Below are 14132 nucleotides of genomic sequence, written 5' to 3'. Positions count from 1 at the left end.
GGGGTGGGGAAGAAATTACTTAACAGCTGAAATTTGAGTGTTAATGATGGTATACCAAGTGATAAGGAGAATTTCTCAGCAGTGAGACCATGGTTATCATCTTGCTGTGATACCAAGGGAGAGTGGGATCTGTGTGTACTGTGTTTTCTAGCTGTGGTGACGAAGGCCGCCTGCTTGCAGACCACTACTTAGTACTAACACAGACTCAGAAGCAGAGTTATATGCCATGATTAAGGAACAAATTAAGACTTCTTTGCTTACCTGATCATTTATCAGGTTGATGGGATGAGTTAATAAGTGTCACTCCTCCCTTCTCCCTTGGAACTTACTTAACTCTTAGAGAGGAGGAAGATGAACAATTTCTGCATCACTGTGAGGAAAGCACAAGAGGTTGTGTAGGAGTGCATGGCTTAAAACAGATTTGAGGAGGGGAGGGTGTGTGTTGACAGAGGGGCAATTAAACCAGTTGGGGACAATGTGTAGGAGAAAAATATCAAGCCCGAGATGCAGGTATTTTATGTAAGTGCTTTTATGCTGCAACAGAGCTGTGGCTAAGAAGGAGCCATGTACTGAATTCCTGTGTTCCCAGTTGTCATATATAGTATAGCAATGATAAAACTAGACCGTCTCCCCTATACCCAACCCTTCTGCTCCAAAGACAAGAGTTTGGTTGATCTAAGGAAGCATCTCTGTGAAGAGTGGTCTGAGACCTGTGACCTCTAGAAAGTAATCCTAGTTCCCTCTGCTAAAAGTGAATGTGTTACTGTAGCTTTTGAGAGAGGCTCTCCCACTTCTAGCCTTTAGAGTGCAGCAGCTACAGCAGTAAATTGTATCTGCTTTGTTCATTGTGTTGAATGTGGGACCTTCTTGAGTACCTGTTGGTCCAAGCAGTGTGGAACAGGTGACATTCCTGAGGATGGCTTCCTGCTGCGCTAATTTACGGCCAGTTATTTTGTTCTACCATTCACTTTAGTGTCTGGGGTTTTGTTCCCAACGTGTGTGCTTTTAAGCCTTTGAGAAAGCCTGAATGCAAAAGGTGCTCATGCAGGTTAGTTTGTCTGTGGTAGGACATCGACTGCTGGCTCACAAAACTAGAACCATTTGGGGAATATGGAAGCTGAGTGTGTAACCTGTTTACTTTGCTGCAGGTGATGAAAATGGTGATGACGCTAACAGCAGGAGAATCAGGCTGCATCCATTATGTCAAACGCCCAGGGGCGGTCTTGGATCCAGGCTGTGTGATTGCCAAGCTCCAGCTGGATGATCCCAGCAGGGTTCAGCAGGTGAGAAGTTGCGGAAAGCACAGACGTTTGTGGTGTCTTTAATAGGGGAGCGACGCTGAGAGTGGTATGAGGTGGTCCAGTGTACTGAACCAATTTCCAATTTGTGCATTGTACTGGAATTGTCACTTTACCATTTATTTGTCTCAGATGAGGACTAGGACTCAGATTATTGTCTCTGTCTCTGATTCAGCCTAAGCTTATGTACCATTCTTGTTCTCTTCTTACCTCAGTACTATTGTGGGTATACGGCTGTCTAGGATATTGGAGGTTGGACAGATCTTTCTATCATCTGCTTTATTCCTATGCAAGTTTTATTTAACTTCTTTTTATCATATATTCTTCTTTTAAGTGACCCTCTTTGGGATTACGGGAGTTGATATCCCAACTCCAAGAGTGTCAGGCCCTGTGAAAGCAATTGTAGCAAATCTGGAAATACAAAAAAAAGAGCCTAGGACATGGATCTCTTTAAGGTGAAAGGCAAAGAGGTATATTCATTTAGGGATGGTAGGCTGGGATGTAGCTGGTGGCAGTGGAAGAGCATCTATTGTTCCTTTAGCAATAGCTAGTTGAAAATTGTGGGAGGTTGTCGTGCAGGGGGTGGAAAGTGATTGTCAGCACCAAACTGTTGGCTTTTTCTTTGAGATTTTTGATCATCCTGGATCTAAACAATGAGATCAACTGTAATGTATTTGGGAAAGAGGCTGGAAGCTTATTTTGTGGGTGTACACAACATAGAATTGTTGGAGATCCAGCTCATAACTTTTCTGTGTCTTAACCAAGTGCATTTTCCACTCTGGGAATTCTTCCAAGTTAAATCTGAGCCTCCAGTCGAGGGTAACTGGATGTTACCACCATGGCTGATGCCATACAGGAGGGTTAGTGACACTGCGCTGTTCATTGTGTTTCCAGGCTGAACTGCATACAGGTACCTTGCCGCAGATCCAGAGCACAGCACTTAGAGGCGAGAAACTCCATCGCATCTTCCATTATGTCCTAGATAACCTGGTCAATGTGATGAATGGATACTGCCTGCCAGAGCCCTACTTCAGCAGCAAGGTACTGGTTACTTCTTGTTTCAGAGTGAGAGCCCAAATACTCGTTCAGTTTAAGGTAGGGCTGGCCGATTTGCATGTCACAGCCAGAGGACCAAGAGTCAGGGCAGTAGTACCCTGCTAGTGCCAGCTTGATTAATTTTTTTTTTTCCTTAGACTTCCTTATAGTCAGTCTCGCCAGAGAGCAAGATGGGAGAGTCCCATCTGGGGACCCAAAACAAAGGCAAAGATAAGGAGTTGAGCTTGATCTTTACTGCTTGTGCCTGCAGCCTAGTACATGGGAGCTGCATGCGTAGCCAGCTGTGGGAGAGGTCCTAGAGGGGGGAGGAAAGAAGGTGGATGAATTTGAGTCAACTGTTGGCATGAGGTAGCACAGCAGCTTTGTCATCTACCCCAGTTCTCTCTTTTAGTCCCTGGACTAGCTGTGTGATAAAACAGTATTGAAGAAGACCTCAGTGAAAAGCCTTTCCTTTTCTCCCTTCTTGCTGCTTATTTTTTTGTTCGTGCTTGTCTTTACACTGACTTGTCTCTCTCGAGGTGAAAGGCTGGGTTGAGCGACTAATGAAGACACTGAGAGATCCATCTTTGCCTCTGCTGGAACTTCAGGACATCATGACCAGTGTTTCTGGACGGATCCCACCCAATGTAGAGAAGTCCATCAAGAAGGAGATGGCCCAGTATGCCAGCAACATCACATCAGTCCTTTGCCAGTTTCCCAGCCAACAGGTGATCAACCACACCTATATACAGGAATAAAAATTGGTTTGTGTTGGGGCAGAGAGAGAGAGAAAGTTCCTTTAAGTTATCTGGAGGTTAGTTGGACCTGAAAGGTGTGTTGGAATATGGGTATCATGATGAAAGTTACTTGCCTGTACCACTTGAGCTTAAAGGCTTGCCTCCTTTACCTGTGCTGAAGGGTATGCGTTCCCTGCTCAGTAGAGCTTTAAACAGGCAGTTTAGAAGCAGTTTAATCATATCAGTGGCCTTCTGGGCATTTATTTATTTGCTTTTTGCCTGGTGCCTATGCTGCAGTGCAATTTGTAGTGTCAATGTAATCTTAAAAAAGAGTGATTGCAACTAAAGGAGGCCTGATCTGGTATTGAGACGTTGGAAGATGATTTCTCCAGTATACAATATTGTACATTGATTTTTTTATCATTGTCAGGTCATTAACTTCCTTAGCAGTTTAAGGCTTTCGCCTTTGCTGGAGTCTGCTGGAGCTTTGGTCTGGTCTGTCTGGAAGTTCTCAGCTTCTCTGCTGGTTCTTCAGCCAGATCATCCCATCCAGGACTGGGACTCTCATGTGATTGCTCTCTTTCAGATTGCCAATATCTTGGATAGCCATGCAGCCACCTTGAACCGCAAATCAGAGCGTGAGGTCTTCTTCATGAACACTCAGAGCATCGTGCAGCTTGTACAGAGGTGAGCCATTTTCAGGGGTGCCCCCTAACTCTTTTTTTTCCTTTTTTTTTGTTGCAGCTTGAAAGACCTGAACCTGCTTGTATTCATTCAATGGCTTTATTACACCCAGAGTCTAAATCACTAGGAATAAGCCTGCATACTTCCCTCAGGGAGGTCAGCAGTGAGGGAGCCATTTGTGTGTGGCTCCTGGCTGCCTGTGTGAAGCACACAGACAGATCCTTCCTCTTTTTCCTTTTGCCATATGGAAGAAAGATTTAAATTCTCTCCTGACACTGATCACACCTTGGCCGTTTCATCGAGCCGCTGGTGGGTGTTATGCCTTTCAGTGTTGAGTTTTGAGTATTTTTAGAAGAAAAAGGACATTTTGATGCAAAACGTGAGCCATGCTACCCCACAACAGTAATGTCAGGGGTTATGTATTCACATAACAATTGGGGTTTTCAGAACCAGGTATGCTTCTTTCTGTAAGCAAACAGGCTTATTCTGCCACTCTTGTTGAGTGTTATTCACTTGCAGGCCTTCAGAAGCAGGGCCGTGCCAGTCTCGCTCAGTGCTAGGTTTGACTTATTTGCTTCTGCAGGTACCGGAGTGGTATTCGGGGTCACATGAAAGCAGTGGTGATGGATCTGCTCCGTCAGTATCTGAAGGTGGAGACTCAGTTTCAGCATGGTGAGTCTCTAAGCACATCAAGGATTTGGTTTCTGAAAGAACCACATTTGGTCCCAGAAGGTCCACATGGACCCCCTTCAGGAAAGATTACTCTCACTTTACTGTGAGGCTAAGCTACACAGGTTTTCTTTCTGCCAGTCAAATCCTGTTTTTTGTAGAGGAGCTTATGTCCAGTTTGAGTTTTTGTGGTGAGACTGCTCATAATGCTTATGACAAGCAAATGACAAACTCCTCCCCAAAGCTGCCTGTTCTGCTGGTTTTCCGCTGTTGGTATGTCCTTTATCTTTTACACCCCATGTCATCTTACCCACAGTTCACGTGTCATAATATCACTCTGGTCTCTTTTTGGTGTAGGAATGCTCCTTTTCCCTGTAAAATCTTCAAAAGAATAGCTCCTATATGAGTTTATGATCCTCTAAGTGAGGACTTCTGTATGACCTGGAGTAAAAAGACAGACTCACTGAATTATGAGTTTCTTTGTGTTGCTATTTCTAGTCTGTTATTGAGCTCGCTAAGGCTCAGCCAGTCTGCGTGGTCTCTGCTTGTTCGAGATCAGAGATGAAGCAGTTCTCCTTTGCATTTCCTCGCTGGCTCTGTCAGCAGTGGTCCACCAACTGGAGAGTTCCCCCACTGGGGTATTCCGCATGTAGGAGCTTCATATTAGAAGCTTGATTTTTATTTCCCAATCTCTAGGCATCTGCAGAAAAATTAGAATCAGAAAAACTGTTTAACTTTGTCACACTATTTAGTTCTATCTTGCCTGTTTATTAAATTCTATAGTAAGAAAATCAAGTGCAGTGAAAAAAAAAAAGTCACTGAGTTATTTACACCTGCTGCAAAATACCAGGAAGCTGTTTGCTATTTGCTGTTCATAAGAACAAACCTCAAACCTCAGCCTGAAACTGAGAACTGAAATAAATGCATTGCACTGCTGTATCCAGGCACAAGATGGCAATGAAGCACTAGCTAATTTTGAGGCTCCAGCTCTTACAGGTAGTTCAGATTCTGCTCTACTTTTCTTTTGTCCTGCTCCAATACCTGCACCAGCCTAATGGTCCTGCAGATTCATTTCCACTTCAATTCGCTGGTGGTAGAGGATGGTGCAAGTCTTTTTGCTATTATTATATTTTGGTTGTCGTTTGACTGAAAGGCTGAGCTCACCCTTCCTCTCTTCGTATTGCTCACAAAGGAGGTATTTGGTATTGGAACTGTTTTAGTAAGAGTAGGATGTTTAAATTAAAGTTTGCGGTTGAGGGGGTGGTTGTGAGAGGAATGCTTCCTTCCCAGAATTGATTGCGTGGACCATGCAAAGTAGATTCTCAAAACATACATGTAGAAAAATAAAGACATATCTAGTAACAGTAACTTGTATTCCTTGACACAGAGGTGTGGAGACTGGAAGAAATGTGCCTTTCTGATTGCAGGTCACTATGACAAGTGTGTCTTTACCCTTCGGGAAGAGAATAAAAGTGATATGAATGCTGTGTTGAACTACATCTTCTCACATGCTCAGGTCACCAAGAAGAACCTGCTTGTTACAATGCTCATTGTAAGTTGTCTCCTGGTGCTCTGGAAATTTGCTTCTTGTAGTTGTATGTTTGATGCTTTGAAAGGTACTGAATTGACAGCTGTCATCCTTAAAGATGCAAGCCTTCTAGCCATGGAAGCAGTGGCAGCGGTGTGGAGTTTCTTCCTGTGTTCTTAGGGCATGTAAGCCATGCGCTAGAGGAGACACAGAACATACTGTTCAGCTCAGTGTCTGTGCACCATCCGCTTCATGACTGTCCTGCATTGATTGCCTATCAGAGTGCAACGAAGGCTAATTATGCAAGTGATTTGTGAGCATCTGTGGGGAGATAAGAATGCAGACTTAACTCTTACATTGGGAGGAGGCTAGAGGCTAACTTTCAGACATTGGGCTGTGACTTTATACTTGGTTTAGTTTGCTTCTTCATGGGTCTTAGAGAGGTCCTGTCTTTATATAGCTCATGGTCCTCAAACTGGAGTTGTTTGGAAAGCAAAGCAACATGCTACCAGCACAAAAAGCAGATGATTTTTTTGTGGTACTAGTTCTGTAATAGCAACATTTTTATGGCCCTTCATTACTAATGAGGGTGACTTTGTGGTAGTGAATGGCATTAGCCAGCCCAGGTGGAGGCCCTTGAGGGGTTTCACTTGCTCTTCCTTGATGAGCCGCAGTTTGGTCTTACAGGTTTGGCAGCGGCTCTCTTAGCTTCTTCCCGGTTATAGTCTCAGAAAGTCTTATCTCAGGTCTGCAGTGGGGCTTTCGGACTGGCTGTGCTCTGGGCTGCTTGATGGAATCTGACTAGGACGCAATATCTCGGCACAAAGCTGGTCGCTCCAGATCAGGCCTCTGAACCTTGGGATGGTATGCGGCTGTCCAGGGGGCTTGCAAAAGGATGGGGACTTTCCTGGGGTCGGAATTCCTCTAGGATAGACATAGATTCCACCCTAGAAACACAAATGAATCCTCATGCCAGGACCTGCCATCACCTTCTCATGTTCTTCTGGCTTGTTACTCCATGAAAAATCTCAGTTCTCATTAACTTCAGTCCCACTCTAATGGGTAAAACTCCCAGTAAATTACATTCCCAGGAAAAAGAATTAAAAACCAACAATTGAGTCCTGTCTCTTTTTCCCTGTTGCCTAAAAAGCCTCAAAAAATCCTTGTCCCACATAGTGCTTTGAAGCAGAATGAATGCCTGCCTGCCTCAAGGCAGGATGAATTTAGCTACGACATGATTTTCAACAGACTAGAGTTAGGTATCCTGCTTTTTAAGAGGCGAATTACAATACTATCTCTCTTGCTCCCCCTCCTCTTTTCTGCCCCCCCAGCATAATGTGGTCTGTTACTGCCAAAAATACGTTGAAAGTAGCCATCCACAAAATAACTCTCCAAAAGCAGAAAAAGAGCCATAATTGTCCTAGGCTGAGGCTGGGTTTCTTAAATTCTAATTTGTAAGCTATAAGGACCCTGGCATTCTTTCTTTCTGGCTCTCCTTTTTTCCCTCTTTTTTTTTTTTTTCCCTTTCCCTTTTTGGTGTGTGGTGTGATTGTAAGTAACGCTTGCCTTAAGAATCTCATTATTTGAACACGGAGCCATATTTCCTCTGAGAATTCTGGAGTAGCTTTGAGCCGGGGCTGTTCATTTCTCAAGTAATCATGCTGGCGTGATGGAGAGAGAAAATGGCAGCTGTTCGCAGCTCAGGCCTTCAATTTTCTTCAGAGTCCAGTCACTCAAGTGTGTAATTACACGGGGGTGCCGGGGAGGCGTTAGGCCTTGTCAAAGAGCTGGTTTGAGGCTTTGCTCGCTGCCTTTGCCAATCAGTGCAGGCAAAAGCCAGTGCGGCACCAGCTACCTTCTTTATTTTGTTGTTGTCATCCTGATTATTTCTTGCTAAAATGGGACCGAAACTTTTTGTCTAGTTTTTCACCTCAGTGCAAGCCACGTCTTGGATGCCGAGCCTTGCTGTGTCTTCACGTTGGCCGGCACAATGTCCGTCTGAGGGAGTGAGGGGTGTTCTGGGAGAGAGGGAACGCAGAGAAACGTCAAAGAGTTTTCCTTTTTCCTTCCTGCGTAGTCATTCTTCCCACCACCGTCAGTTATTTCTACTCAAGTAAAGGCCGACATCCCAGTTTGCTAGAACTTAAAACATACTGGAGAGACCATGCTGCACGTGGTGGAAGGACAGCCAGGTAGCTAGCCCATGATCCGAGCGCCATTTGTATGGCCTCTGCCAGCGCGGTGCCCGAGTCCTTGCAAACAGGCATCTGCCCTCACACGAGCACTGTGTCGCGGCGGCTTCTCAGACCGAGCGGGTAACGGGGGCTCAGGAGGGGCGACGAGCCTTTGGCCACAGCATCATCCATGGCACAGCTAGGGATTACCGTCTGCTGAGTTACAGGTCACGCCGTTAACCAAAAGACCATCATTCCGCTTTCTTCCGACTCATTACTCTTCGTGTCTGAGGGACCCCATGGCACCTTTGGTGTAATCATGGTGAAGGCTGTGGCATTTTATGGGTTGCCAGGCTATTTATGTGGGATGGTTTAAGTTTGTCCTCCAAGGGCAAACGTCATGTCAAAATACGTTGATGCTTATGTTGCTGTTATTGATGTATCCCCAGGAATCCATTATTAACAAGGGGCTCTGAGGATGGTTTTAGTAATAGTGTTATGCTGCCATCATTCACCTTTTTTAGCTAGCAGGGGTTTAAGGCAGGATGAGAACTACTTCATCCTTCATACATTTGTTGAAATATAGTGTGATTTGAAGTTGTATGTTCATTTTATGTACTTACCTGACTGTTGTATGCACATCCTAGCCTTAACTGGACAGAATCGCTTGTGGCATGGCAGATGTCCTGTGTCCTATCGGATTTTTGTTACCTTGAGCAGTAACATTACAACACGCAGGAATTTGTATTTCAAATACGACACAGGCAGTTCTTGAATTATTCACTGTGAATTCACACAGTGGCCTGGAGTGGATAAATTTACAGAACTTTCTTTGGGAACAATCATTGTAATGTTTGCTGGCCCAAGACTGGTTAGTAGGGGAGAGCAATCTAATAAGAGTTAGTAGCTTAGATTTTTATTTTTTTTTAATAAGATTTGACTGTGGTCTCTTTCCATGAGAGATGTATGCCATCATTCCTAGAGATGGCATTATGCTTGAGTGGGGGCAGAGAGAAAGGGGTCAAAAGCAATGTGGGGGAAAAGCTGTTTAGCTTTGGAATCGCATATAGTGTGAGCTGTTATTTGTTAGTCTGTCTATGGGATTTGTATGATTTGGTTTTTGTTTTTTTTTACTTTATTTTCCCTGGCAGGCGTATCAATCTAACCTGCTGCGCAGAGGTTTCCCTTTTTCCCTTTCTATTTCTTGGATCTTCAAAGGGCCTTTTCTGGACTGTGTGTATTTAAAATCTCTTAAAACTTTAAGGCACCAGCTCTCTTTCCTCTTGCAAATCCCTGTTTCATCTCGCATTTTCCTCCTATGATTCATTTGCTAAGAGAAAAGCTGTTAAGTGCTGTGTAGAAGAAACACATTAGAGGCTCCTAGAGGGTTTCCAGCTTCAGGAGTGGGAGGAAAGAGGCTCACAAGCCAGTGTGAGTAGTTGAAGATTATTATTCATGGGAATTGACAGTGTTTTTGGAAGAAAGTGTGCACGAGAGTGTACCTCCTCTGTTCAGAAAATAAACCAGATTAAAGTCTTTACTGGTTGCATTTTTTTGAATGGCTGAATCCAAAAGAGTTTTGAAACAGCATTAACATTGAAAATTATGCTGTTCAGTTTTATTGTTTTATCCAGCCAACTTAGGCAGTAAAGTAAGCTAGTGAACTTCCTCAGAACCAGGATTCTCTGATTAGAAGAAATACTATGGAGTCAGTCCTTTACCGTGGCAGGAAACACATTATATCATTTATGGTTTTAGTTAGCTTTGCTTAGCCTTGTTAGGGGAATGACAGGATCTTTTTTTTCTGGTGTTGCTGAAGCTGTGCAAAGCGTGTGGTTGGTTTGTGGTTGTGGAGTTGTGGGTGGGTTTTTTTGTTTGTTTTGAGGTGGTTTTATAAGTGGACTTCAGGAGGTTCTCCCGGCAGTTAAACTCCTTCTGTTTGGTCACCTTTCACGGTGAAAGTTTGCTAATCTTTGCATGCTACACAAGGCATTTTGCAACAGTTAAGTGCCTTTGAATTTTGCATTGGTGCTAGGGGAGACTTCGGGTACAGAGCTGAAATTGGGTAATGGGAAAATGTTTTACTTGAGTCTCTTTGACAAGTCGGTATTTCTCATGTGTTTGGATGCCAAAACACATGCTACAAATAACAAAATGGGTGATGGTGCCAGTCCCTTCTTTCCTCTGTAGCTTTATTTATATGTGTAAAATTATTGAAAGCCTAATACTTGTACCCTTGTCAGCACAGAATTACAGAATAATTTGGATAGGGACCTCTAGAGGTGATGTGGTCCAGCACTCGAGTACATGTGTGTATGCATTTCAGGTTTAAACTCCTTTGTAGGAGGACGGACGGTGGTTTTCCTCTGTTCTAAACATTTTCAGTTCTCTTTATTTTTAGGACCAGCTATGTGGCCGTGACCCCACCTTGACAGATGAGCTGATTAATATTCTGACAGAGCTGACCCAGCTCAGCAAGACAACCAATGCTAAAGTGGCCCTGCGAGCACGGCAGGTAAGGGAGCATGTTTAGCAATCCAAGCTGATCCCTGCTGGAGACAGACTGTGCCATTGCTGATCAGATCAATATGGACTGCTCCCGCTTGGAGCTCGCTCTTTTGGAAAGTCTGTATCTCTTGATGTTTATTTTGATTACTATGCAAATGTGAAGAGTAGATTACTGTGAGCAGCACTTTAACGATGAAGCTAATTAACCAATGATTAACCATTGTGACAGTCTGACAAAGATTGCAGTGGATTCCCAATCACTGTAAAATTTGAAGTTAAGATTGCATTCCTTTGTCCCTGCTCCTCCAAAAAGTTTTGTCTGGCTCAAATAGGAGTTAAATGAGAGTAGCCTATGGTTTGTGCGATAGAGGAAGTCGAAATACATGGTCACTGTGGTTTCTTCTGGCTTTATAATCTGTGAAGCCAACAAGCACGGACTGCTTGGAAGGTGCAGGCAGCTGGACGGTAAATAGCCAGCACACGCTGCCCAGGTTCATCAGCTACCTTACAATTGCGAATCAGCGTGTGCAGAGAACTGGGAGAGAAATTTACACAAGACACAGATGTTCTTTGCAACTGCTAAGGAATTATTGCATTATTGTTGGTCTTTTGCAGGGTTTCTTCTAGCTTTTGAGTAGCGTTTTGTCAATTTCTTTTTAACCTGAAAATAATTAGAAAAACTCTTGATACTGTCAATTCCAAGAGTCTAGTACAGATAATAATTTGAATGCCAGATATCCACCTGGATATTATTGTGAGCTTCCTCTTTAGCAGTTAGTCTGTAGCCAGGAAGGAGTGAGAGGGCATAATCGTTTCACAGTGATGCTAACCCTGTAGTCTGATCACTCCTCTCGCTCCACAGTCCCTGTCTCCATTCTAAAAGTCTTCAGCAGGAAAGCTGACACTTTGGGGATCTCTCCTTTTATTTCAGAGCTTGACTGTTGAAAATGAATGGGGTGTTTGAAGCTGCTCAGTGACCTTATGTTTCCTTCAGGATTGTATTTGTGTCCTTGAACCATTCAGTTATTGAACCTCTCAGCAGCATGCTGGGGATGGTGCTGCAGTCCTTGTGTATGTCTTTATGTTGCTCTTTCACTTCATTTTCCCCTGCAAGCTGCTTCCCCTTCCTATCTCTGTATCCTTCATGTTGGGCATTTAATACCTGGCACCAGTGGCTCTTGCTTCCTCTGCTTGGAAGCTGTGAAAGGCCGTCTCCGTTGCTGGCCTCCCCACAGCTGCTGCCTGCCAGATCTGCTTTCCAATTAACAGCCGGTCAGGCAGTCCCCAGGACTAGCAGCTCTGCAGTGCTAAATCACATGCACTGATGGAACTTGATTGAAGCTGTTCCTTTTCTCCATGGGGAATTGCCAATAATACAAAGCGAGCAGATAGATACACAAATGAGGCTGGGGAGGGGAGAGTTTGCAGTATCACCCAGGTGCCACAGAATTCACAGGAGAAACCAGTCGCCTCTTCTGGGATGGAACAGACTATTGCTGCCTTGGAGGTAACAGCCTCCTGCCGATGGCCCAGCATAGCTCCTTTCACTGAAACTCCTTGTCTTTGCTCTTTACCAGGTTCTCATTGCTTCCCATTTGCCATCCTATGAGCTGCGTCACAACCAGGTGGAGTCCATCTTCCTGTCCGCTATTGACATGTACGGACACCAGTTCTGCATTGAGAACCTGCAGGTATCTACCAAACTTCTCTCCTTGTTTCCCTGCTTTCTTCTCACCGATCTTAATGTTTCTGTGTTAAATCTCACCTGTAGTCCCAAGGTCCTTGTGGCTTTAAATTGTATTGTTCTGGTTTCTAGCTTCCCCCTCATTTTTGTTTTCATTCCTACACTGATACCAGAATGACCTCATTGCAGTCTACAACTTCAAGGGGGACAGCGGAGGGGAAGGTGCTGATCTCCTCCCTCTGGTGACCAGCGATAGGACAGAGGAAATGGCATGAAGCTGTGTCAGGGGAAGTTCAGATTGGACATTAGGAAAAGGTTCTTCACTGAGAGGGTGGTCGGTCACTGGAACAGGCTCCCCAGGGAAGCGGTCAAGGCACCAAGCCTGTCAGAGTTCAAGGAGTGTTTCGATGACGCTCTTAGTCATATGGCTTAGTTTTAGGTAGTCCTGTGAGGAGCAGGGAGTTGGACTTGATGATCCTTATGAGTCCCTTCCAACTTGAGATATTCAATCATCTAGTATAAAAAGGTCATAATCCTTGATGAACAATAGGAAAAGCATGGAAATCAGAACAAGTTGGGCTTCATTTGGGGTTTTTGCTTTTTTGCCTGACCCTGTTTGCAAGACAGGCAGTTTTCTTTTAAAACTCTGCGTAATGTGATCTCTTCTAGAAACTCATTTTGTCTGAGACATCCATCTTTGATGTGCTACCCAACTTTTTCTACCACAGTAACCAGGTGGTAAGAATGGCAGCTTTGGAGGTAAGTTTATTCCCATTCAAAAAAAAAAAAAATTCAGTTTTTCTGTTTTTTGTTTTGTTTTTTTGTTGAGCACTGTTACCCTGCAAGATTAAGAGAGCTGTAGGTTGTGTGGAATCTGGTGAACTTGGAGTCTGGCACTTAACAGCATTAGTATTCATTATTGACTGAAATTTCAGATTCAAGTTATCTTCTTTGCTTGAAGAAGACTTAGGTGGTTGAAAGGATTGAAAGTGAAGCTGCTGTCAGAGAATGTGGTCAGCCTACCCTGTGTGCCTTGTGCTGATGGTTGTATCCTGCCAGACTGGCCTTCCTCAAAGAATAACTTTACATTCTGGCTGAATTAGAGTTCTATGTAGATATTCATTTGGAGGTATCTGTTTGGTTTTTAATATTTTTGAAGTCTCTGGTGTATTATTTGTCTTCTTTCTCTTTCTGCTTCCTTAGCACAGTTAAGCTGATCGAGTTTCTCTCTTAACCAGGTGTACGTTCGAAGGGCATATATTGCCTATGAATTAAACAGTGTCCAGCATCGCCAGCTGAAGGATAACACTTGCGTGGTGGAGTTCCAGTTCATGCTACCTACCTCCCATCCGAACAGGTCAGATCACGTGTTCAGCTGCCTTTGGAATTGGAGGTTTATGAGGGGCTACATCCTATCTTGGCAAAGAAAACTTGCAATAGAATTGGTGGAGAAAGGGAGAGTCCCAGTGCCTCAAATAAGCACAAATTATTTAAGATAAACCCCTACATTACCCAGTTCCTTCTCCTAAGTTATTTAAAACCTCAGGAACTGTGGGTAGTAGTTTCTGCAGTTTTGGATTCATTTGAATATGATCCAGTTTTCATGTATCTTCTGATTTTTAAGTTCAGCTTGTGTAGTACCTAGAACTTCAGTTCTAGCTGAATCCTGAGCCTTCCAAAAGATACAGTTCCAGACAAAATAATCAATGACTTGGAATTTTAATAAAGAACAGTCAAACAGTCTCTGTCCCCTTCCTGCAGCGCTCCCCTGCCAGCCCTTTGTAACTGTTTGAGATTGGCTCTACTTTCAAACCT

At 43.9% G+C, this 14132-nt stretch overlaps 1 protein-coding gene across 10 annotated transcripts in view; it reads left to right on the top strand.

Moving 5' to 3' along the window:
* Positions 1–14132, top strand: part of ACACA (acetyl-CoA carboxylase alpha) — a 151199-nt gene that overhangs the window by 48157 nt on the left and 88910 nt on the right. For all 10 annotated transcript variants that reach the window (XM_087751911.1, XM_087751910.1, XM_087751909.1 and 7 more), the window contains 10 exons: positions 1149–1283; positions 2193–2339; positions 2873–3061; positions 3657–3757; positions 4338–4426; positions 5851–5975; positions 10527–10640; positions 12211–12324; positions 12987–13076; positions 13556–13674. In XM_087751911.1, coding sequence (XP_087608037.1) covers positions 1149–1283; positions 2193–2339; positions 2873–3061; positions 3657–3757; positions 4338–4426; positions 5851–5975; positions 10527–10640; positions 12211–12324; positions 12987–13076; positions 13556–13674 — 1223 coding nt within the window. The remainder of the gene's footprint in view (positions 1–1148; positions 1284–2192; positions 2340–2872; positions 3062–3656; positions 3758–4337; positions 4427–5850; positions 5976–10526; positions 10641–12210; positions 12325–12986; positions 13077–13555; positions 13675–14132) is intronic.

This window comes from Nipponia nippon, unplaced genomic scaffold (genome assembly GCF_047370975.1).
Source record: "Nipponia nippon isolate SJK-2023a ecotype South Korea unplaced genomic scaffold, ASM4737097v1 scaffold_15, whole genome shotgun sequence".
NCBI classification, from domain to species: Eukaryota; Metazoa; Chordata; class Aves; order Pelecaniformes; family Threskiornithidae; genus Nipponia; species Nipponia nippon.
This window is presented reverse-complemented; position numbering and strand designations above follow the sequence as displayed.